Source organism: Nicotiana tabacum, chromosome 24 (genome assembly GCF_000715075.1).
Source record: "Nicotiana tabacum cultivar K326 chromosome 24, ASM71507v2, whole genome shotgun sequence".
Lineage (NCBI taxonomy): Eukaryota > Viridiplantae > Streptophyta > Magnoliopsida > Solanales > Solanaceae > Nicotiana > Nicotiana tabacum.
The window spans coordinates 61,224,389-61,248,527 of record NC_134103.1 but is presented as its reverse complement, the minus strand read 5'-3'; the positions used below and the strand labels follow the sequence as shown (position 1 = coordinate 61,248,527).

The following is a 24,139-nucleotide window of genomic DNA, read 5'->3' as shown; positions in this document are numbered from 1 at the left end:
TTCAACGATGTGCTCGTCTTCAGCGGCATCAGGAGTTTCCTCTAGAACATGTCGTGGATATTGCTCGCCATGAACCGGCGTGGCCTTATCCCCCTCATTGCGAGTATCGCTGATGGAATCTTCGTGCTGAGGCTGATTTCCTTGGGCTTCAACGTTTTGTGCGATGCTGACATCGTTATCTGCCATTTTTTTATGATTTTTGCTAAGAACAAAGAATCAAACAAGTTAGTAATAGATGCAAGGATCAATTCAATTACACAACTGTCTAAGCTCCACGGTGGGTACCAAACTGTTTACCCCTAAAACGATACAGTTGAATTTATACGTGGTTTATAGACAAGTGAATTGATTTGATCCTATAATGATAAATAAATTAAATAAGAAATTAAAATATAGTGTTGAAATCGAGATAAGACAATAAAGATCTTGATTCCAGGAGCAGAGCTTCTGGAGGCAGTAATAATATTAATAAGAAAGAAGGTAAAATATTATTAAGCTTTTAAACAGAGTATAGTATCAGCTTTGTCAGAAAATTCGTGTCTTTTACAATGGCTGTAGAGCTCACTATTTATAGTTGCGCCTAGGGAACAAGGTCCTAGGATCAAGCCCCTCTTAAATGACAATTATGAGGGTCATTGAAGAATGTGTATTGGTAGGCAATGAATGCCATATTCTCTATAACAGACCATGCATTTAATGCTATAGAATATTCTCCATTAAATGCTACTGGGTGACAGGTTATTTAATTCGGCTTTATGAATACCATTCTCTTCGAGATTGTTGCCTTTGGACCTGCTTGTCTTCTGTCTTTGGCTCCACATCTCACTTTCTCATGCAATCATTTAATATGAACATATTTTATCCTATACAAGGTGTCTGCTATAGAAGGCATCAACTTCTCCACTTGCGGCCGGAATGGCTACTTTTGCGGGCTGCACGAGATGGATTACGAAGTACACTGTGGGACTACCGAGCGCACTGGTTTCTTCTCTCCTTTAGATTCTAATTTGAGTTATTTAATTCATGTTGTCCCTCAATCACTCACCATAAATGCGTTATAATTAGATATTATACTATAATATAGCAAACATGCATTACTATACGGCTAAAATTATCACTTACCAGAGACAAACCCTAGAATATAAGGATTTAGGGTGGAGCAGGACTAAGACATAATACTTAGAGTGCAAGTTTAGTAACATGACTCATGAAGATGAAGTGGAAGTGAGGCTTGATACACAAGTCATCCGTAAGAAAGGAAGTTTCAAGTATCTTCAGTCAATAATCCAAGGTAATGGGAAGATTGGCGAGGATGTCATACATCGTATTTGAGCAGGGGTGGATAAAATGAAGGCTCACAACCTGATGTCTTGTGTGATAAGAATGTATCACCAAGACTTAAAGGTAAGTTCTATAGAGTGGTTACTAGACCGACTATGTTGTGTGGGATGGAGTCTTTGCCAGTCAAGAACTCGCATGTTCAAAAGTTAAAAGTAGCGGAAATAAGAATACTGAGATGGATATGTGGGATACCAAGAGAGATAAATTAGGAATAAGGATATTCGGGACAAGGTGAGAGTGGCTCATGTGGTGGATAAGATGTGGAAAGTGAGGCTGAGATGGTTCAGACATGTGAAGAGAAGGTTCCTAGATGCCCAGTGAGAATGTGTGAGAGGTTGACCATAGTGGGTCTGATGAGAGGTAGATGTAGCCAAAGAAGTATTGTGGAGATGTGATAAGGCAGGACATGACATATTTGCAGCTTACCGAGGACATGACCCTTGATAGGAGATTATGTAGGTCGAGAATTAGGGTAAAGAGTTAGTAGGTAGTCGAGCTTTTCCCTTTTTTTATACCTGTAGTATCATTATTTTTCGCGAATTTTCTTACACTTAGATTTCTATTACTGCTAGTTATATATGTTGCTTTGGTTATCTTATTATTATGCCGTTGTTACTGCTTTTTGTTACTGTTTTTTTTTCATGGCTTCCTCGATACTATATTTCTTTTCAACTATGCTGTAACTATGCTTTTACTAAGTTGATGGTCTATCAGAAACAACCTCTCTACCTCCACAAGACAGAAGTAATGCCTGCATACACAAAATCCTCCCCAAAACCTATTTGTCGGATTATATTGGTTTGCCGTTGTTGTTGATAGAGACCAAAATGCTTATTTTTGACAAGTAGAGGATCGATACTGCTCAAGAGTATATTTAATGGACTGGTTTTAATCTACCTCCAAACGTGGGGGATCATTTTTGTTATTTCCCCTGCAAAGTTCTCATAATATATAGCCCGATTGACTTAAAAAATATGGCATTTTCAAAAAGCAATAAGTTGGTATTGTTGTAACTTATTGCTTTTGGTTTGTTTTAAACATACAAGAATGTGTTGCTCTAGTGGTAAGCACACTAAGAGTTTGTGAGTTCGAGTCACCCTATAAATAAAATGAATAGTTGTTGGAGGGCGGGAATCGAGTTTCTATCAGAAACAGTGTCGAGGTTCTATTGGAATTAGTGGCTTGTTGTTGTTGGTTTGTTTTTAATTTATTTTAATCACTTTTGAACTTTGCCCGTAAACCAGTTTAAAGCCAATCGAAACAACCTCATAAAACCAAACCGGCAAAACTTCCGTAAAAAATAAAAGCGTTTCGTCAGCGTCAATGGAGAAGGAAGCAGAATCAAGGCGAAAGAGAGAGGTGGATATAACAGTGCTAGAGAAGGTTGGTCAGGTCACTGCCTCTATCAAAGATGCCAAACACGTCGACCAAGTCATTTGCGCTCTTCATTCCCTCGCCCTTCTTCTCTTCCCTCTCGACTCCCACTCCGTCGCAGGTGCGATTAAAAAAACTCATACCAGTACTAACGAGAAAATAAAGTTAATTATTGGGCAATAATCCTCTATTTTTGGGCAATTCTATAGGTAGTGTTAACGAGCAGTACAGGGAACAGGTACTACGCTGTACATGCTATTTTTTATTGGTTTCTTTTTCTTATAATGTTTTAATTGTTTTTACTAAAGTTAACAAGTTTGAGACTCCCGGCTACACACGAGAGAGATGAATGGTGGCAGATTTTCTACAAAGGCCCTGCATTTTCAACATTGGCCAGGGTTTTGTTATATGGTAAGTTTGATAGTCCTGGATAATTAGTCAAATGATAAGATCCCTTTCTTTATAACATGAATTGAAAATAACAGTGCCATACTTCTTAGCACTGTAGTTATAGCTTAATTCTTTAGTTTTTATGGGTCTGTTTTTGTGTATGGGATGAGAAAAACATTAAAACCTAGATTAAGAAGTAATTGTGAATGCAATTTTTACTTTCCTTGATACATGTTGCTCGTTGTGTTTGTTGTATTCAATTCTCTCTTTGCACAGTTAGATTTGTTTTTACTTTGACATATTATTGGAATAATCATTGTTGTAATGATGCTTTTGCGTAAATTGATATGCTTCCTTATACAGAGAGCGAGGCTCGCATTATCATTTTAATGTCTTAGCTCTCGCTTGGTTAGTTGTTTAATAACGTCACTAATATTTTTTTTTGCAGATGTGGCTTTTGATTGGCTGGCATGTATCCCCATTTCTGTGAGGATGCACGTCTATGATGTGTTCTTTTTGAGAGGACAAGTCATTGAGGTTGTTCAAAAACTGGTTCCTTGTCTGCAATGGAGAAGTAGTAGTGATCATGGAACCTGTGCCGTCCACTCAAATGCTGAAAGGTAGCAAAACATCTTCCACTTTGTGTATGTGGTTCATAGAGTTGCTATTTTAGTACGTGTCATCTCTTTTTGCGTGGCGAATTCAGGCCAAACTGAGAATGCAGTCTTAACAATTTTCTGAACATGCCCATGGAATAATTTTTTCATTGTCATTTTTTTTGCAATATATTTCACTAAATCAGACCATGAAGAATAGAAGTCTAGAAATGTGTAGGTGCAAGACTGTTACGTCATGTAGGCAATTATCACTCCAGAAATAGTTCGGATCAAAACTGAACGTGTTTATTTAGTTATAGTCTCAAACTTGGTGGGCAGCTATACAAGATGTGATCGGTTTTATTGATGGTGTGAGTGTTAGGACATTGCTTTGTTCTGCCTAGCGCATGTTCTGCTCGTCTTGCCGGAATGCTTTTCTTGCTCATTTTGGTGCAATGTTTGAGTATTATCTTGATCGCCGATGTCTAATTCATACAAAGAATATGTAGACTTGTTTGATGGTGCAACACTCTCCCTCCTGAGATATGCTCACAAAGTAATGGCATAACTTCTCATATTTTGAGCTTTGCGTGCAGATTGCTTGTGCTTTGTTTGCTTGAAAATAAGGGAGTTACCCAGATTGCTCGAGAATTGTATACTTTCTCTCATGATCTTGCCCAAGAAGAGCTAAAGCAGATTATATCCCGGGTGGTCCAACTCCTTACGTCTATACCTGATAAAGCACAAGCGGGAACCCCTAATGCATTATCATCACAGTATCCTTTTTGTTTTCTTCTTTGGGGTAAATTTGCCTCTGACTAGGTTATTTGCTTTTATGCATTAAGTACTTGTTGAATCTATCGTGATTTTGAGTTGATCTCCGCAAAATGAGCTGGAAAATTTCCAATTGTCTTTTTGTTATGGGCGGAGAGAACTTAACGGCAGCTCTCTCTCTCTCTCTCTCTCTCTCTCTCTCTCTCTCTTCCTCCTTCCCGCACTTGTGGGCTGTAACGGGTTTTTCACTCAACAATTGAATTTTATTTTCAATTCTTTTTCCCTCTAGTCTGGCTGTGGACACTACTTGTGTCAATTAGAGGTTTCTTTGAAAACTGCATGGTGGACTACATAATGTAGTTTGCTTTTCTTTGTTCTTTGTTCCATTTTTTACCCCTCTTGGTCTTGTTCCACTCTTCACCAGTGAATTTCAGCCTCTTCTTCAAGCATATCACTGCTCAACTTCTTGCTGGAGCACAGGAATGGGACGAGCTTTTAGATGGAGGAACTCATGTTGATAAAAACAAATTAGGTGGTGGCATCCTGTTAATGGGTGAAGCATTTGCTCGTATTATTCGGCGAGGATCAGCAGGTACATTTGATCAAGCACAAGCAAATTGTTCAGGGAATCTTATTTTTTTATTAGTACAAATAATTTGATATATGAGTTTATAAAGTGGAATCAATTTGTAATTTGATATATGAGTTTATAAAGTGGAATCATTTTGTGCAAGTAGATGTGCTGTTAAGTGTATTGGTTCCTGAGTTACTTAAACATGTGCGGGGCTCCTTGCCATTAAATTCGGATATCCCCGTTGGTGAAGCATTTGAATCAACACCTGGTTTGCGATTTTGGTTGAAGATGATAGAGTCAATCAAAGACCCTTACTCTGTAGAAAGAATGACTGAAGAGCTACTTAAACAATTAGCAGCTCAAAATACAGGAGATATTGAAGCTCACTTGATTTTGTGGATATTGTTTCATCAGATTTACCAGCAACAAGCCTCGATTAGGTTTGTGAATATTCACAATGCATTATTATGATAGAATGTGGATTCCGTTTTGATTGTCTTGAAAAGATTGTTAACTTTGAGGGGTACAATATCCTTTTTTATATTTTTGACCGGTCTTTTCTTCAATTTTCTCTTTCAGGTCCATGTTTCTTGAGAAATTTTTGTTGTGGAAAGTATTCCCTAGCAATTGCTTGAGATGGATTCTTCACTTTGCTGTTTTTCAGTGTTCCCCTGGAAATTCCTCATCTGTGAAAGCTTGTAACCTCCGTAGTCTCTCAGAGACTGTCCAGCATCTTGTCACGGCGTGGTCCAAACGAGAATTTGTGCAATCAACTTCTATTGAGCAGCAAGCCTGTATTCTTTTTCTTTTCTTTGAGTAGTAAAATTTACACCTTTAGTGAGGAAATTATAAGATCTGTAATTCTTTAGTCTACTCAACGATTTTGTGCTTCCTTAACTTAAGATCCAGATATAACTGCTGCATTAGGCCTTTGCCTAGAGAAGATGTCTAAAGAAGATTTAGATGCAACCAAGGATGCAATGCACTGTATTCTTGAAGGAGTTAGCTGTAAAATTTTGCTCTTACTGCTGTAAAATTTTACAATATAATCTTTCTATATGACTACTGACTAGTTAATGTAAATCTTCTTATATCTTTTGTGTTTGCTGACAGGTAGGTTAGAAGGTGCTGACCATTTGGTCCGTAAAATGGCTAGCAGTGTTGCTTTAGCATTTTCCAAAGTAATTGACCCCCAGAATCCTCTCTACCTTGATGATAGTTGCCGCGAGGAATCTATTGACTGGGAGTTTGGTTTATTAACCCCAGAAAAAAGATTATTGGCTAGGTCAACAAACATAGATGGAGATACTAAGAGCTGTTCAAGCACAGTAGTTGCAAAAGAATTAAATACCATAGCTGCTACCAGCACACATGATAACGTGATGGGCAAAAAGAAGAAATTGTTTGAATTTGAATCCGTTGATCCAGATGAGATTATTGATCCAGCATCCCTAAATAATGAGGTGGACTCAAGGGAAGATGATGAGGATAATGCAAGTGAAACCTCTGAGTCCTCGAATGACTCGTCTCTGCAGCCATATGACTTGTCAGATGATGATGCAGATCTGAAAAGAAGTTTCTCACAGTTAGTGGATGTGATTGGAGCACTAAGAAAATCTGATGATGCTGATGGAGTGAGTTCAAATTCTTAAATCACCCTATCAGACAATTCTGCAGAGTTTTAATTGTATCACTCTTCTAAGGATTGAACAAGCTTTGATACCATTTTTTTGCTCCGAAAGATCTGTACCAGTTTATAGTAGACCGAGAGTTGGTCAAGTGACTATTAGTTTGTAGTTACCAAGATTACTATAAAATAGTTTGATATCTAGTAAGACAAATTAGTAGCTCCGGCGCTATCACTGAAAAGTAGGTGAAAAAAGTTCCCCCTCTACCATTTTTGACGTCTTTCCTCTTAGCAGGTTGATAAGGCTATTGATGTTGCTGAGAAGCTTATACGAGCATCACCTGATGAGCTCAAGTTTGTAGCTTCTGATCTAGCCAGAAGTCTTCTACAAGCCCGCTGCTCTGATTCAACTATTGAAGGGGTGGAAGAGTCAGCTGAAGAGAAGAGACAAAAAGCACTTGTTGCTTTGATTGTCACATGTCCTCATGAATCGCTCAATACACTAAACAAATTGCTTTATTCACCAAATTTAGATGTCAGCCAGCGGTTAATGATACTTGATGTAATGACAGAGGCTGCACAGGAGCTTGCAAGTACAGGGATTTCAAGACTTAAACAACGGCCTGGCGCTCTCATATCATCCATGTCCGATCAAGCATGGTTCATGCCAAAACCTATTGGTCCTCCAGGAACTGGTCCTTGGAAGGAGATCTCAACACCAGGAACTCCTTTGAATTGGTCTCACTCTTATGAGAGAGAACTTCCCCCTAAACCAGGTCAGATCAAGAAAGGAAAGACTCGCCGTTGGAGCCTTCATTCAGCTGTACCAGAAAATCACCTTGAATGGTCCCAGAATAAGTTTCCCCAGTATGCAGCGGCATTTATGCTTCCAGCCATGGAAGGATTTGATAAGAAAAGGCATGGTGTAGATTTGCTTGGCAGAGACTTTCTCGTTTTGGGGAAGCTTATTTACATGCTCGGTGTCTGTGTGAAGTGTTCAGCCATGCATCCAGAAGCATCTATTTTGGCATCTCCTCTTTTGGAATTGTTAAGATCAAGGTAATAACCCTTGTATATTATATCAGAGAATATACCTTCTTACATAACTACCGATCTAATCTTGCAAACGTATTGAAATAGAAGATGAGCTTACCGGAGAAAAAATGCGTATCTTCTTTTAACTTCTAAAATTAAATGTGTTTATCTTTTTTGGGACCGAGGCTTAGTTGTTGTTGTTTGTTGGTGGTAGAAGTGACCTGCTTCCATTTGTAATTTTTACTGTGGTATTGGACAATGCACTAGTCTGTCAGTGTGAATTCCTATCTTGTTTCAATTTTCTTGTTTACATTTAGATGCCCACTGAAGTTTTCACTCTCTATACTACCAGGGAGATATCTCATCATGTGGAAGCTTATGTTAGGAGATCTGTCCTGTTTACTTCTTCATGCATATTGATTTCTCTTCATCCCTCCTATGTGGCGGCTGCCTTGGTTGAGGGAAATTCTGAAATTTCAAAAGGACTTGAGTGGGTTCGCACCTGGGCACTTCATATTGCTGAATCTGACACCGACAGGGAGTGCTACACAGTAAGTCAAACGAGCTGTATGCCCCTCTCAGACTTCATGCATATTCTGTTCTGTTTGTTTTATGTGCACCTATTACTCTGTAGATTGTTAGCTGACTGTCACAGACACAGCTAGTACCTTCCTCCTGTTCAAAGGTACGAATGTAAGTCCAAATAGAGACTAAAGTGTTCAATGGCACATTATAAGATTGCATAGTAGGATTTGTTTTTTCCGAAGGTGCTCATAGACGGAGAGAACTTGACTGTATGTTTAATGCTTTACAAAAAGGCAAGCAGAAGAAAAAGTAAGACCAAAATCCTGAAGTGTAAAAATTGTGTACATGAAGCCCTTTGAAGAAAGTCAGTAGAAATTTAACTGTTAAAACTTGCAATTTGTTTGTTCTAACTTCATGAGTTGTTAGCTACCAATCAAATTCTTTGCTTTATTTTGGGTTATATTGTGTGTCAGGCATGAACAGTTATCTAGTATTATTTCCAGGTTACTTGTTAGTGATTGCCCTTTGATTGTTCAGATAAATGTTTAATGTTATTGGTATCTGTTGCAACTAATATATCAAAGGCTAAGTTCTTATCACCATCAATTAGTCATTTTGAACAGACAATTAAACTGTTTGGTTTCGTTTTCTGATCTTTTAATCTTGATTTCCAGTTTTTATATTCTCGTATAATTCCATGTTTGGGTTTTCTTTTTGCTTTACATAGCCACCCTAATTACTTCTAATTTTGCAGCTGGCTATGACTTGCCTCCAACTCCATTCAGAGATGGCTCTTCAAACTTCTCGGGCACTTGAATCACCAGAAAGCTTACCTGGATCGAATAGCAGCAGTCTACCATCAAATGTATTGAGGGGGTTTATCAAAATCCCCAATTCAAGTGGTGGCATTCTGAATGCCCCTTAGATATTATTGACATGTTTATTCTCTGGCACGATCTGTATATTTCTGTAATATCCAACCTCGCCTTCCTATATGACATCCCTCAGCACGAAAGGTAAAATGATTCTGCCTTTGTTCTTGCCTGTATTTTTTGTTGTATGCCATGCAAATGGATTTACTTAATGATTTTTCATATTGTATCCCTCACCTTCATATTTGTATATTTTTGTATATAATAGGATGAAAAAATATGTAATAGCAATTATAGAGAATAGACATACAACGTAAGACATACATATGAAAAGTATTAAAAGAACAAAATCAAATGTATATGAATATACTAAATTAGCCAAGCATGTGAATAACACTGCATTTAAATTCTTAGAAACCCTTTTACATCTTGTTTTTTTTATCATCCAAATAAAATAAAACAAAGAAACTTTAGTTTATTGTTATCCTTCCAAATTATGAAAAATTAAACAGTCGGTCTATCACTGTTGGCAGAACTAACCGCAATAATAACATGGAAGCCCCTTAGATTTGTTTGAAATTGCCAAAAAAAAAACGTCATTCACATTGTTAAACGTAAAGTTATGTCGTTCAATTTCTGAAGCCTTAATCGAACCTCGGCTGTAGAATTGTTGTCCCTATGCATCAAGAAGAATGAAACTTTACTGTAATCCCATCCCATGGAATAAAATTAGCAATTTCAAAAATACAGAACGTCTTGCAGTTATATATAAAAATATGTGGTTAAAAAAGGATGAAAGGATACACCCTCTCATTTTAGGACACAACTTGTAGTTTAAAACTTCATTTTTTTAAAACTTCTAGTTTGAAACTTAATTTACTGATAATAGTTAAACAATTATCGAATATCTTCAAAATAAGATTAAGAATGAAGTTATCTGGAACAAGATGGGAGTAGCCCCAATGGAGGACAAGATGAAGAAAGCGAGGTTGAGATGGTTCGTATATGTGAAGAGGAGGGGTGCAGATGCCTCCGTGAGGAGGTGTGAGAGGTTAGCCTTGGTGTTCCGAAAAGAGATAGAGGTAGGCCTAAGAAGTATTGGGGAGAACTGATTAGGCAGGATATGACGCAACTTCAGTTTACTGAGGACATGACCCTTGATAGGAGGGTGTGAAGGTTGATAATTAGGGTAAGAGGTTAGTGGATAGTCGAGCTTATTTCTATGCCGTACCAGTAGATAGTAGTATTAGTCTTGTACTCTCGTATTCTTAGAGTTCTATTTTACCTGTTGTTTCTTTCGCTTCAGTTAACTTATTATCTTGTTGATATGTATGTTACTGATTGTTTATTTCTGCCCCCTTTTTTTGGCTTACCTTGAGCCATGGGTCTTCGGAAACAACCTCTCTATCTTCACAAGGTAGGGGTAAGGTATGCGTACACACTACCCTCCCCAGACCCCACTTGTGGGATTATACTCGGTATGTTGTTGTTATTGTTGTCCAATACAAAACCTCAAACCCAGTAAATGATGTTTCTTATTAACAATGAATTGAGCAAATTAAAACAATGGGACGGTTCAAGCTTGTGAATAATCTTAACTAAATTTCAGGAAAAAAAGTACATTAACTAAAAATTATCAGCAATCTTTTCATGCTCTTTTGTGAACATCCAAATCAAAGACAGTTACCGAATGCTTGTAGCAAAATACTGTTGTCTCCACTAAAACTCAACCTAGAGAATACAGTTTCTTGTCATTCAATAAAGTAGTCAAGAGTAAAGCATCCTAACTACCAAAAAATAATTACAGATATGGAAGAAAAAGCAGACAAAGTGTGATACGGCATACAACATCTCCCTGCTACAACTGATAATTGAATTTCTTGGCCAAAGAGAAGTGCCAAATCCCCTTGTCTATGTCCTCCTTTCTATACATATATAGATTTTATATTTACAACTTTAACCCTTCTTCTCACCGTAACTATCAACAAGTAGATTGAATACCAATTTCCAGCAAGCAAAAAAAAATTTATCCGTAAAAAGAAAGAGTAATTCAATATACATATGAAGTGAAGCATTCTGAAGTGAAGCATCATAATTGACTTTTGATCAACGATATTTTTCTGTCAACAATATCTAAGGAAATCTAAGGAAGGCTTTTCGTTTTTATTCCGGTGCAGAGGCCATGACAGATCACACAAGATCAAGAACACAAATGGATCTATAAGAATTGCATTCACTTGTGCACAATTTGACGTGTGATATGGAGGATTGGTTGGTAGTCGACAACTGCAGGGGATCATCCTTCTATCTTTACTAGTTCCTCGGCACGTGCGTTACACGTATATCTCGAGTCTGATTATTAATACAAAGCTTTGAATAAGTAACTTTACTTGAAAGAATAAACTACAAGTTATTATAATTAATGTGGTCTTTATATGGTGGATCGTTTGTCGAGATCGAGATGATTGGATATCTAACCTACGAGGATGAACAATCAAAGTTTAATTAGATACATGCTATTGTTATTACTTATTTTGATTTTATGAGGTACGTAATACTTCCTTATAGATGATATTCTTACTGTATGTTCCTTTCATCCGTTTCGGTCACTTTGTTATGACTCTCAAGAAGCACCTAGCTCAATTTTTTGTATATAAGACTATTAAGTTCAGTTCTACTCCCACACACCATCCTAGAAAGTTTGACTTGATCTTCCGTATAGACTTTTGCATTTTTTTTGTTACTCTTCTTCAATCCTCTTGCCATATTTTAACTTTAAGTATAAGAGATACTTCTTTGATTTCTCTTCTTATAGGTAATTTCTTATGAGGGCTAAGCGCAGCACATATAGAAGAAAGGGTGGTTGTTCTCTCGATACCAAAACCTTGATAGTAATAAAACACAGTTCCACCCCTAATTGAATTGCATTTTTGAAGTTTTTACAAAGGTATAAAATTTGAGTCTACGTCGGAAAGAGTGAATCCTCACTTAATAACCCCTTCCCACGAATGGACTTTGGGGGAAGGTGAACAGGAACCATAACAGAATTAGGAAAGTCTTACCACTCATCTTTGACCCTATTTCTTACACGTGAAAATTCTTTTTAATTAAATAATTATACATCCGGGGAGGCTGATCTCTAGTTATACATAACTTTTTTTAAACTCCGGTTATGCATACCTTGATATATATGATGTTGGTATTCTTAAAAAAAAATTGTTTGAACTCTTAAGGAAGTAAATAATAGTATATGTATTTCTCAAGCAAACTATGCTCATTTTTCATTTATGGACTATACTTGGAAACATTTATCCCTTTATACCATCTTACTTTTGTCACAATTCCTGTAAATATAGTAGTTGTACGTTACTCTTAAATGTATAATTATCTTTAATTATTTATTTCTTTTGTTAGTTTATTAATATTAATGAGGTGACTTTTGGAGTTTCAAAAATATCACATAAATCAGAAAAGGGAAAAAAGCAAAAGATCAAGGAAAAAAGATCGATAGATAGGAGTTTTAGCTTTAGAGAATGCCACAATCCTTCGGAAAAAAGTTAGAAATAGCCTGATTTACAACTGCTACTTGAAAATTAGCCACAGTTTCAAAAGTAATCGAAATTTTGCCACTTTTCATGTAAAAATAAAATCTGAACAAAAAAAAACAATTCTAGCATAATATGCCCGAGTTCGAATTTTTTACATATGAGATTCCAGCATAATGTGTTGGAGTTCCAACATAATATGATGGAAGTTTATATGCAGGAGCTCCATAATCCAGCATATTATGCTGGAACTTTTCGTATTTCAGCTAGGGTATTTTTGTCCAGATTTTATCTCCGCATAAAATAGTGGCTATTTTTCAATTACCAGCCCGAAAATTGCTTGGCCCATGCTATTTTGACCATTCCTTCATCGTGTGGTTCAATAATCGTTAAACTATCTTAATATCTCATTATGCTCGCATAGAAAGTTTCTCTTTTCTTCAATCTCGTGTAGCACAACTTCCACATATTCACATAAAGATAAATTAAGAGAATATGATACAATAAATACAAATATATAACTTAAGAATAATGTTAAGACATGCCTGAACAATAAACAAATTCATATGAACAACAGAGCAACACTAAGACCTTATTAGATATAATTTGGGGAAAAACTGAACTATATATAACATCTAATAGAAAACGCAGTTTGATACTTTCTTAACCATTAAAAAATATATGAATGAATAGAAACATGAGATTGTCCAGTGTTCCTCTCGGGGTTAGTGGCAAAGAAGACAATGTAGACTAAAACAAAGGTACCATTAAGTTCTTTTTGGACATGATTATTATTTTACCTGTGATGGAATCACGTGATATTTTTTCATGGAGGATTTTGCAATGCTTTAGTCTCTATTTGCAAATCATCTTTCTTAAGAGGACTTAGCGGTTTAAAGAGTAGAACAAACTTGGAAGTGATAAGAAGGAGGAAAGAAAATAGAGATTGAGACTGAAATTTGAGAGCTATATTCCATTTTTTTTTTTAATAAGACAAGAAGATTTAATTTGAGATAAGTACAAATTTTTGGTCTTTCTAATTGAAGGATAATCTTTGTAATTCATTCCCACTTAATTATGATCATGAAAAGAGGATATACATTAAGCCAAGTATCTTATGAATTATGCTCCATGTTGAAAAAGTTATTATTAAAACCTTTAATACATTAAGCCAAGTATCTTATGAATTATGCTCCATGTTGAAAAAATTATTATTAAAACCTTTAATTCATACCAATGGATAACCTTTTCGGTGAGTTTCCTGTCGATCACCTTAAGTTTGTAGTCCTACTGGATCTAATTAGCTTTAAATATTAACAATGTATATACGAAAAATAAACAAATAATACAAGAGTCATCAACACAAACTTTCAGAGAAAAGATATCATAACCGATCACAGGATTCACTTTGACAATAATGTTATATATTGTCCCCTTAAAAAAAAATAGGGCTATATATTGTCGGCATATATAACTAATAAGCGTAGAGACTAATGAATACTTGCAAAAAGAGTAAAACTTGCGGCAACCAATAGGAGAACCATCAGATCTGGCTGTTGATGAATGAGTATAAGCATTGGCTTGGGGGTGTTATAGGTGTATTTTTTTCCCGCGAAGAGAGTTTTCTGCCAAAAGTGCATATAAAGCGTTGTCTTTTCTCTCTTTTTAAAGCGCTGGCCTTGTTTCTTTTTTGATTGAAGCGTTGGCTTATCTAGTTAATTTTATTTCATTAAGTAGTGTAAGGTTATTTAGAATAGTTATTGGGTGTTTAAGCAGGGGTATTATGGTATTTTAACTTTTTAATTTAGGGCTTCCCACTTTTAATATAGTATAGATTAGTGTTCACCTACGAGCAATATCCAATTTAGTTGGTATTTACCTTTGAGCAAAATCCAATTTAATAAGTTGTAAAATTATGTATGCGAATTTATGAGATACGGGAAGATAGAGGAGGTGAAAGGGTATATAATTGATATGAAATTATTGAAATCTTCAAGAGGTGTCTTTTGGGGAGAGAATTTAAGATGTGCATTTAAGAGGTGTCTTTTGGGGTTTTAAGAGGTGTATAGCACAAAATTGAAGAAAATAGTGGGAAAATCTAAAAAATTGAGATAAAAGATAAAAGGCTTTCTTGGCTATAGAGAGTGCCAAGTCACCTTTCCTATGTCCTTCCTTTATATAGATTTTCAAGCCTTGCTCAAGCCGTCTGATGCAGCTTATAGTTTGGTTTAAGAAGTTGAATGTCTTCGGATCAAAAGAATGAAGTATGTTTTATTTCTTTTTGTTTTCTTTTTACATTAAGTAGTAATTTCTTAAATCAAATGCAGCATAAAACTTCGCAATGCTTACTACAAGAGCTGGTGTGAGATGCTAGATTTTGACAATGAGGCATCTTCCAAAAAAACATAATATTGGCATGTCATCTGATGAGGTTTATCATCCAAAAGATTTTATTGCAGCCTTGAGTTTAAATGTGTTTCGACAGTATGCCTTCCTTTTCCCATACATGCACTCTGGAATTTCAATCATGCACGTACAAAATGTATGCCTCTAAATAGATTGCAAGTCCTTGGCCATGGAAACAAGACTTTGAGATCTAAAGCTCTATCCAAGGTAGCTTGTTAATAAGATCCCGACTAGCACGAAGATAATCAAGAAACAATAGAGGGTCTCAACACTGTTTCTTGTTGCTTTTGAAAAATTGGAGTTCTTGTTTTTTTTTCCCCTCTTCTTAGTCTGTTTAGTAGGCTTTTCAAGAAGGGTTATCTGGTTTCCTTTTCTTGGGATGTAATAGATATAAATACTTGGTAGACTCGTTCTTGAGGAGAGACTTTGCATATTGTGATTCCAAAAATTGAACTTGGCAATTACTTTCAAGTTTGAGTTCTTGATGCCCGAATCGTGATGAGTGGTTTTTGAGTAGATAATAGTAATGTTATGACAAACGTTAGTTGACTTCTCGAAGCAAGGTATATTTCTTACTCAGTCGTACTTTTATAGTTTTTCTCTAACTCATGAGAGATGATATATGATTAGACAAGACGTCGAGCTGCCGTACTTAGACTGTGTCTTATTTGAGTTGCTTACCTAAAGGACATGTTGAGTCCATAGAGAAGTTTGTAAAGTTGGTCCTAAAAGCAATAACTGATAGCAATACCTATGTGTGGGCTACAATTCGTACAATTGGCCAATTCTACAAGAATTGGATCCTGCGGTTGTAAGAGGGGTTTCATGAGGATCTCTTCTCTCTTTTGGTAAAATTCTAGGATGATGTTGTCAATCCCAAGTAGCATTTCAACTATACTGCTCCTTAGTTGCAATTTCAGTTTAGATTTCTTGGAACGACACTTGAGCTAGATACCAAAGAAATTAATTGAGTTCCTAAATGAGTGACATTATTATGATGAAGGAAGCTGCTTTGCTTACTTTTGCCTCGTTACATGTAATTGAATATATATTTGTGATACTACTACGAATCTCATTCTCCTTCTCGACTCCTGATAGTGCATGATTACTTTGGATGGTGGAATAATACTATCCAATTATTATGCAGACCAGGCGACTCAAATCTTTTCATAGCCAAGTTATCTGAATGCAGGAGATCTAGCCAGGAACATTTTTTTGCAGGCATGAGCTAGACTTTGCGATAGCTTGGGATAGGCTCTTAAGTGCATTGGCTTGTAATGTGGTATGTCGCTTTGTAGCTAAGTTTCAGGGTAGACTCTATTCTTGGATTGATGAAGTTGTTAACACTTTAAGTTTTGATCTCACCTTTAAATTTGACCAAGAAGTAAAAATAGTTGCCATTTTGCCATACCTTTTTTTTTTTGAGCAGTATTTTATATATAATAAAACCAGCAAGAAGAAGTTGCTGGATGGGTTACAAGAAAAAGAAACAACATTACAAATTGTGTAATGTGCTAATAAAGTCAATCATGGCACAAGGGTCATAAGCATGTACATCTGCCCATGTTACACCAAAAACTAAGCAAAACAATACAATTGTGTTTGATATCAATGACTGTTCTTCCTACTATCAAACAACCTATCATTTCTCTCTTTCCAGATGCACCACCAAATTGCAGCCGGGATACTATTCCAAATTTTGATAGAAGGTCGCTGAATATCTAATTTGTGCCACCCTTGCAACAACTGAAGAGTTGAAAAGGGCATACACCAAAAAATGCCCAAGATATTGAGGAAAAGGTCCCGAATTTGGGAGGTAAATTTACAGTGGAGGAAAAGATGGTTGACGTCCTCCAGCTGCTCTTCATATAACACACATCTGTTGACAAGTTGCATACCCCTTCTTTGTAGGTTGCTTTGTGTGAGACAAGCTTCTCTAGATACCAACTAGGAAAACATTTAACCTTGGGAGGGGCCAGCCTCTTCCAGATGGGTTTCCAAGGCCAAGGAGTATTCAATGGGTTAGATTGTGTCAGAGTAGCATAACATGATTTCTCCGAGAATGTGCCTTTCCAATTCGTCGTCCAGATGAGGCAATCAGAGGTAGGAGAAGAAGAAGAAGATCTATGGAGAAAGTCCAAGAGACTCAGATACCTATCCACCTCCCAGTCGTTTAGGCTTCTCCTGAAATTGATGAGCCAACCATGATCCAATCTGAAGTCTGAAATGAGAGCATTTTTCGAGGAAGTGATTCTCTAAAGGTCTGGGAAGCTGTCTTTAATAGGAGAGTTGCTATGCCAAATATCTTGCCAGAATTTAGTCTTTCTACCATCCCCCACTTTTATTGAAGAGTGCAACATGAAGAAATCCCACAACATCCTGATATGTTTCCAGATACCAAGTCCTAAAGGAGGAGGAGTAGGTTTGGTGGTCTAGGGATCAAGAAGACCATACTTGGAGAAAATTACAGCCCTCCAGAGATAGTTTTCTTCTTGATTGAAACACCAGATCCACTTACACATTAGGCTACTGTTATGCGCCTTTAAATCCCTAATCCCCAGTCCTCCAAACTTCTTACTTCTGATGATTGTGTTCCACTTGACTAAGTTAAAAGATCTCCTATCTTTGTTACCTTGCCAAAAGAAGCCTCTGTGAATTTTATCCAATATTTTGGAGATACTTACAGGCATGGGAAAAAAAGCCATGGTGTAAGTGGGTAAAGAATCCAAAACACTGTTGATCAAAACCACTCTCCCTCCCAGTGAGGGATATTGTCTTTTCCAAGTAGACAACTTTCTCTCGCATTTCTCTAACACATCACTCCAGATAGATATAGCATTAGATTGGGCCCCCAGAGGAAGGCCCAAATATTTTGCAGGAAGAGAACCGATGTTGCAACCCATAATATCAGCCAGAAGTTGCATATTAGGAACCAGATTGATAGCATACAAATGACTCTTTAGATAATTGATATGCAGAGCCGAAACTGCCTCGAAAACCAAAAGAATCACTCTAAGATAAAGAACTTGATCAACAGCAGCATTACATAGAATCAAAGTGTCATCCGCATATAAAATATGTGAGATGTCAAGAGTGGAAGGCCCATTTACACAAGTAGAGAATCCCCTAATCCAGTTGTTTTCCATTGCCACAACTATCATCCTGCTTAAACCTTCCATTACCAAAATAAAAAGAAAGGGAGTCTCCTTGCCTGAGGCCTCTTTTTGAGGGGAAGAAGCCCTGAGGAGATCCATTCATAAGTACTGAGAATCTGACAGTGGAAATGCACCAATAAATCCAATTGGTCCACTTGCTACCGAAACCCATATCCTTTAGAAGGTTTAAAAGGAAATTCCAGTGCACATGGTCAAAGGCTTTCTCAATATCCAATTTGCAAAGTATACCTGGGATACCCTGCCTCTTTCTTGTATCAATACATTCATTGGTAATTAAAGATGCATCCGTGATTTGCCTCCCTTTAATAAAAGCCAACTGCTGTTGAGAAACCAACTTGCTGATAACACACTTTAATCTTCGTGCAAGTAATTTGGATAGGACTTTATAGAAGCTACCAACCAAACTAATTGGCCTAAAGTCCCTCAAATCCTTGGCCCCATTCTTTTTAGAAACTAAAGCAATGAATGAGGCGTTGAGGCTCCTTTGGAAATGTTCATGATTGTATCTACGGTTAGAGTTTGCCATTTTGTGGAAGAAACTTGTGTTCCTGTCGCCTTCCTTAAGCCAAAGACAACGGGATTTCTGTCTCCAAAAAACCTCTTTCTGCTTGGCTATGTCTTCAAGTTCCATTTGTAAACCCGCTCTCTGAACTAGTTCTCCTTTAAGGAGGATCCGATCTTCTGCCAGTTTATCAAAGTGTAAAATATCAATCAGAATGTGTGATTTCCTGTTTTCCAACTGACCAAAGGATGAAACATTCCAATCCTTAAGCTTGGATTTAAACCCGCCATTTCTTTTGCATTTAGCTGTAGAGAAAGAGTTTGTTATAGTAGATCGTGTAAAAAGCCAGTTGGTCAAAAAGATTTTCAACCGCTTTTTTACACAATTTACTACAACAAACGCTTCCTCTACAACTGAATGCAATAGTAATGTCATGGCGGTAATGATATCCATTCTAACTTTTTGGTAAAATCTAAAGTGAGACAAACAATTAATGTATTATCAACCTCATCAATCCAGGAGTATAGCCCACCTTTTAATTTGGCCGTAAAGCGACATAGCACATTGTAAGCCGGGCCTTTTTCTTCCAAGTCAATAGTTCTTATCCGGATATCCTCAATAATGACTCCAATCATTTTTGTGTGCGACTCTTAAACTACTTTTGGAGGAATCACTCTGTTCCAAGGCAAGATCTCTGGATTGAACTCTCCTATTTCTTCAGGCGCTTTAGCTGATTTTAGAATAATAACATGACAATGTTCACGTAACTAAGAAAATTTGACCCCAAGCTATTGCAGAGTCTAGCCTATGCCAGCAACAAAACGCTCGTTCAATCTCCAGCATTTTAATGAGTGCTTGGCTATGAGAATGCTTGAGTGGCATGGTCAGCATAATGATTGGCGGGTAGTATTTTACCACCCAAACTAATCTTGCACTCCAAAGAGTCGAGAATTAGAATGAGACTTGTAATAGTATAAATTAAGGTTGTTAGGGTTTAGGGTTTAAGAAGATATCATTCCAAGAAATCTGAATTGTAACTAACGAGCAGTATAGTTGAAATAACTTGCTTTTGCAATTTGAGGTTGACAACATCATCTTAATAAATTTTACCAAAGCATAGAAGAGTTCTTAATGAAATACCTCTTGCATGTGTCCAAAACTTGGAGAATCAAATGAACGGTAGCTCACGACACCCTAGTATCATTATCATTAATTGCTTTTAGGACCAACTTTACCCGCTACCATATTGACCACATGCCTTTGGGCATACGATTGAATGCTTTGTCCAATCATAATTATCTCTAAAGAACAAAGTTATTTGAGTACAAGTGAGTTAGAATTATGTCTTGCTTTGATGTAGAAGTGAGTCTGCTAAAGGCTATCATAATATAACTATATCTACTCGGAAGCCACTTGATACGATTCAGATGTCAAGAACTCAATCTTAGAAGTAATTCCCAAGTTCAATACGAACATAAATTTGTTTATAATCACGACATGCAAAATCTTTCCTTCAAGAATGAATTACCTAGGTATTTATAGCTAGTACATCTCAAAAAAAGAGAAGATGTCCCTTTTTCCTGGAAAGAAATACTAAACCAATCTAAAAAATGGGAAAAAACACAAGTCCTATTTTTAGAAGGAAACAAAACAACGTTGAGACATCTATCTTCCACCACGAGCTTCGTGCTAGCCTTGCCATACATGATTGTATCACTTGCTTTACATGAATTCTGAATAAAGAAGCTTGTCTCACTTGTGCGTATCTCCAAAGGCAAGTGCTCTTTTTGTGGAAGACATTCAGAGAGCATCTGTCATTTGTTTTTGCACTACCAGATTACTATGCACTTGTTGCAGCTTTTCTTAAGTATGATTGGATTGCAACTATCATGCCAAATCAACAAATGATTTGCTGAGGTGCTAGCACAACATAGGCCTAAGGAAGAGGAAGCTACTGTGGTGGAATACATTTTCCTGCATATATTTGTGGTGGACTGTTTGGACTAAAAGGAATAGAAGATGTTTTGAAGATTTTGCTAGCTCCACCAGTTAGATAAGGTCTAATTTATATTTTTTTTTTGCTGCTAATGGTGTAGGATGGAACATGTAAATGAGGCTGAAATAATTCTACAAACGTTAGAATCCCTACAAATGAGGAACTCTTTTGTTGTCTGATATTTGGCTACATTGTACAGGACCAGTAGCAAATTCTGTATGCTGTTCTAATTTATCTAATTGCTTAACCTTCTTTAAAAAATTGTATGCATCTCAAAGGTCTATATGCTTCCACAGAACAAAAATTTTCTACTGACCATGAAAAAAATCCTTCGGACCTTCTCGGTTTGGTTTGATTTCTATTGAAGTACTGAAATCGCGTTTCTTTGAATGTGAATTGTACTACCAATCAATTCCATGTCATGTTTTTGCTAGTGTCCTTATCAAGCTACAGGTTACTTTAGTTTTGCCTTCATTATTCATTAATTTCTTTTTGTTCGCAGATCTATATAACAAATTCAGCTATAGCAATACTTGCAAGAGCTAGAGAACAGTGTGCAATGATGCAAGCACCAAGTGATCTGCAAGCACAAGTTTAGACATAACCGTCAATATCTTAAAGGATACAAAACGCTCGGTGATTTTTTTCACGTGCAGAGATATCTGATACTTGTGTTGGTGGGATGCGTATCTAGTGGAATAGTGGAGGTGTGTGCTAGCTGGAGTAGAAAAAAAAGTATATACCATAGTGCTTCTGTCCCAACAATCGTGTGAATATTTCCAGGGTTAGGAATATACACAACAAAACCACAAAAGTTGAACTATGTTTCTGCTAAGTTTGAGTTTTGATACAGCAGTGTTGTCAAATGCTAATAGAGTTTGGCCATTTAATTGGTTTGAACCCATCACTTCATGATTTTCCAGCTGTTAATTTATCTAGTTAGCTAAGACTAGGGGTGGCAAACGGGCGAGTCATGTTAGATATAGGCGGGTCGGAAACTGCTAATGCAAAAATGAATAAAATATCCGATATGTTCATATTTAATACAAATAGACAATGGGTCAACCGGTGGATAATATGGATACCCATATTATCTAGAGAATCTTACAGAAATATGCCAAATAAGTCTCAACTTACCAACCTCTAGCCATTAATAATAGACTTGCCAAAATTAGCCAAGCACATATAAAAATTGAAAACCCAAATAAATAAAGTTCTTTCTCTCCGAGAATTACACCAAAGATCTCCTTCCATATTTTTAAGTGTGATCAACAACATTAGATGCAAGACGGAAAGCAAATTTCACGGATGAGGTAGCAAATAAGGTGATGAAATACAAAGAAATATATATACAAGATTTCAAAAATCTAAGCAAAAAATGACCTTTTTCAATGGGTATGGTCGAAATTCATTGAAAACATATAGATGAGTCAATATACAAAATTTGAGGAAGATTGAAGGTGATTTGGACTGATTTGGTGTCAAAATTCGTAGTTAAAATCGAGTTCAAAAAATTCTTCTGCGACACATGTATCAAACATGTATCGCACACACATGTATACATGAATATACATGTGTATACATGTAACACACATTTGATACAATTATGATACATATGTGATACACAAATGATACACAGTGTTGTACACGTATCATTTTTTATAATGTTCATCTTCTTCTTCAAATTTTCAATTCAAACCACCTCAAAACTTCACCAAATCATCCCAAAACTGAGATTTAAGCTCCTTAAGATGTACCAAATCTATTCTATTAACACTCATTCAAAAGAAAGCAAAAATTTGACATTTTTTGGCTACAATAGCTAATTGGCTAATATTAGTAATATTTTATGAATTGGTCAATTTTTGTAATGAGCTACTTATAAATGGACATAGCTGGTAATTTTTCTATTATCTATGACTTCTTGAATGTGATCATTTCTGGGAGTTCTAGGGTGTTTGGTATGAAGGATCAATTTTTCCATATTTGGTTGACTTAAATATTTTAGAAATTAATTTTTTCATGAACTTATTTTCCTCCGATTGGAGTAAAATGACTTCCCTACCAAAAGTAGGGAAGATAGTTTTCAAAATTATTTCTCAACATTCCCCACCTTATTCCTCGCTCCCACCCTTACCCACTCACTCCACCCCCAATCCCTACCCCACTCTCTACCCTTGCCCCTTTTAACACCACCACTCTGGTCCCTAGACTCGACTTACCATCCTCTCCGCCCTTACTCATTTTGTCTCATATAATGTTTGCCTAAATTATATATATTTTTCTGCTACCTAATCAAATACCAAGAAGTAAGCAAGAAATTTACTTATTTTCCAAGCAAATATTTTTCGAGGAAACATTTTCCTTCATATCAAAACACACCTCTAGTCTCCCAAATTTGAGAATCTTCAATTTGAGTCTTTGACAATGTCAAAGTTAAAGCCATTGGTTATCTATTAAATATCCATTTTTAAAGTGGATAATATGGATCTTATCCAAATTTGACCCATTTTTAAAAATTCATTATCCAACTCATTCTTTAGTGAATAATATGGATGATTAATTGTTCTCGTTATCCATTTGGCCACCAATAGCTATGACATTCCTCAACTTCACAGGTTGGATAACATAATAATTTGTACAAATTTAGCACTATGTTTGATTACTGTAATTTCATTCAATATGTTTTTTCTGGAATACATTATTATACACGTGATTGTAATATTAACTTTCTACATTTGGAATTAATATAATCTTTTAGTCCACCGTGAATACTATATCCTTTAAATGTTGGAAAAATTAACCCCCACAGAAATAATATTCACGGTATACGACTGTAATTAATGCGGATTACTAAAATACAGTAACCAACGGCAATAATAAGAGAAACAAGAATACCGAAATTTTTAAGTGAAAAACCCTTCTAAATAAGGGATAAACCACGGCCTGAGAGGAGCAACTTTCACTATAACAAGAATTTTATAATTTGTGGTACTGAGTAAAATATCCCAAGACTACTAACACTCAAAAGAAATAACTCTCTTTTGATTTTTTCACCTCACTACAATACCGCTCAAACTCTATATTTTTCCTTACAGAGTATTTTTTTTTCTTACTCTATCTGTTTGGTGTGTTTCACAAATGAAAGTAGAGGCACCTATTTATAGTTGCAGAACTCCCATGATGATGTACGTAATGACATCAATATTTACTGCAAAAGTTAGCTTCTACATGTGAAATCAAAGAACAATTGCTGCCCAATTTCTTTCTACTATTGATTTGGTTGGCTTGACATTTCAAAGCCAAAAGAAACATATCTTCTTTCACATGGGCCATAGGGTGGACCCAACAAATCTCCCCCTCTAGTCCCATGCATCTGAAAGAGGTGACTCCAGTTTTTCATATA

General features: G+C 36.3%; 1 protein-coding gene and 1 long non-coding RNA gene across 3 annotated transcripts; both read left to right on the top strand.

The window, feature by feature from the left end:
- Positions 1 to 2,588: 2,588 nt before the first annotated feature.
- On the top strand, positions 2,589 to 11,404 carry LOC107791928 (uncharacterized). Of its 2 annotated transcripts, none has more exons than XM_016614084.2 (14): positions 2,589 to 2,836; positions 2,925 to 2,953; positions 3,024 to 3,126; positions 3,554 to 3,725; positions 4,298 to 4,477; positions 4,910 to 5,067; positions 5,213 to 5,489; positions 5,629 to 5,843; positions 5,959 to 6,057; positions 6,163 to 6,683; positions 6,972 to 7,735; positions 8,064 to 8,262; positions 8,991 to 9,252; positions 11,286 to 11,404. In XM_016614084.2, the coding sequence occupies exons 1-13, from the start codon at positions 2,665 to 2,667 to the stop codon at positions 9,159 to 9,161; spliced, it is 3,060 nt and encodes a 1,019-aa protein (XP_016469570.1). In that variant the 5' UTR covers positions 2,589 to 2,664; the 3' UTR covers positions 9,162 to 9,252; positions 11,286 to 11,404. The 2 variants fall into 2 exon arrangements, with proteins under 2 accessions (XP_016469570.1, XP_016469571.1); XM_016614085.2 differs by having other exon boundaries at positions 2,607 to 2,836; positions 3,038 to 3,126.
- Positions 11,405 to 16,207: 4,803 nt separating this feature from the next.
- Positions 16,208 to 21,645, top strand: LOC142178419 (uncharacterized). The gene is made up of 2 exons (XR_012706555.1): positions 16,208 to 16,341; positions 21,236 to 21,645. It is a non-coding gene; the product is annotated as an uncharacterized LOC142178419 (long non-coding RNA).
- The last annotated feature ends 2,494 nt before the right edge of the window (positions 21,646 to 24,139 follow it).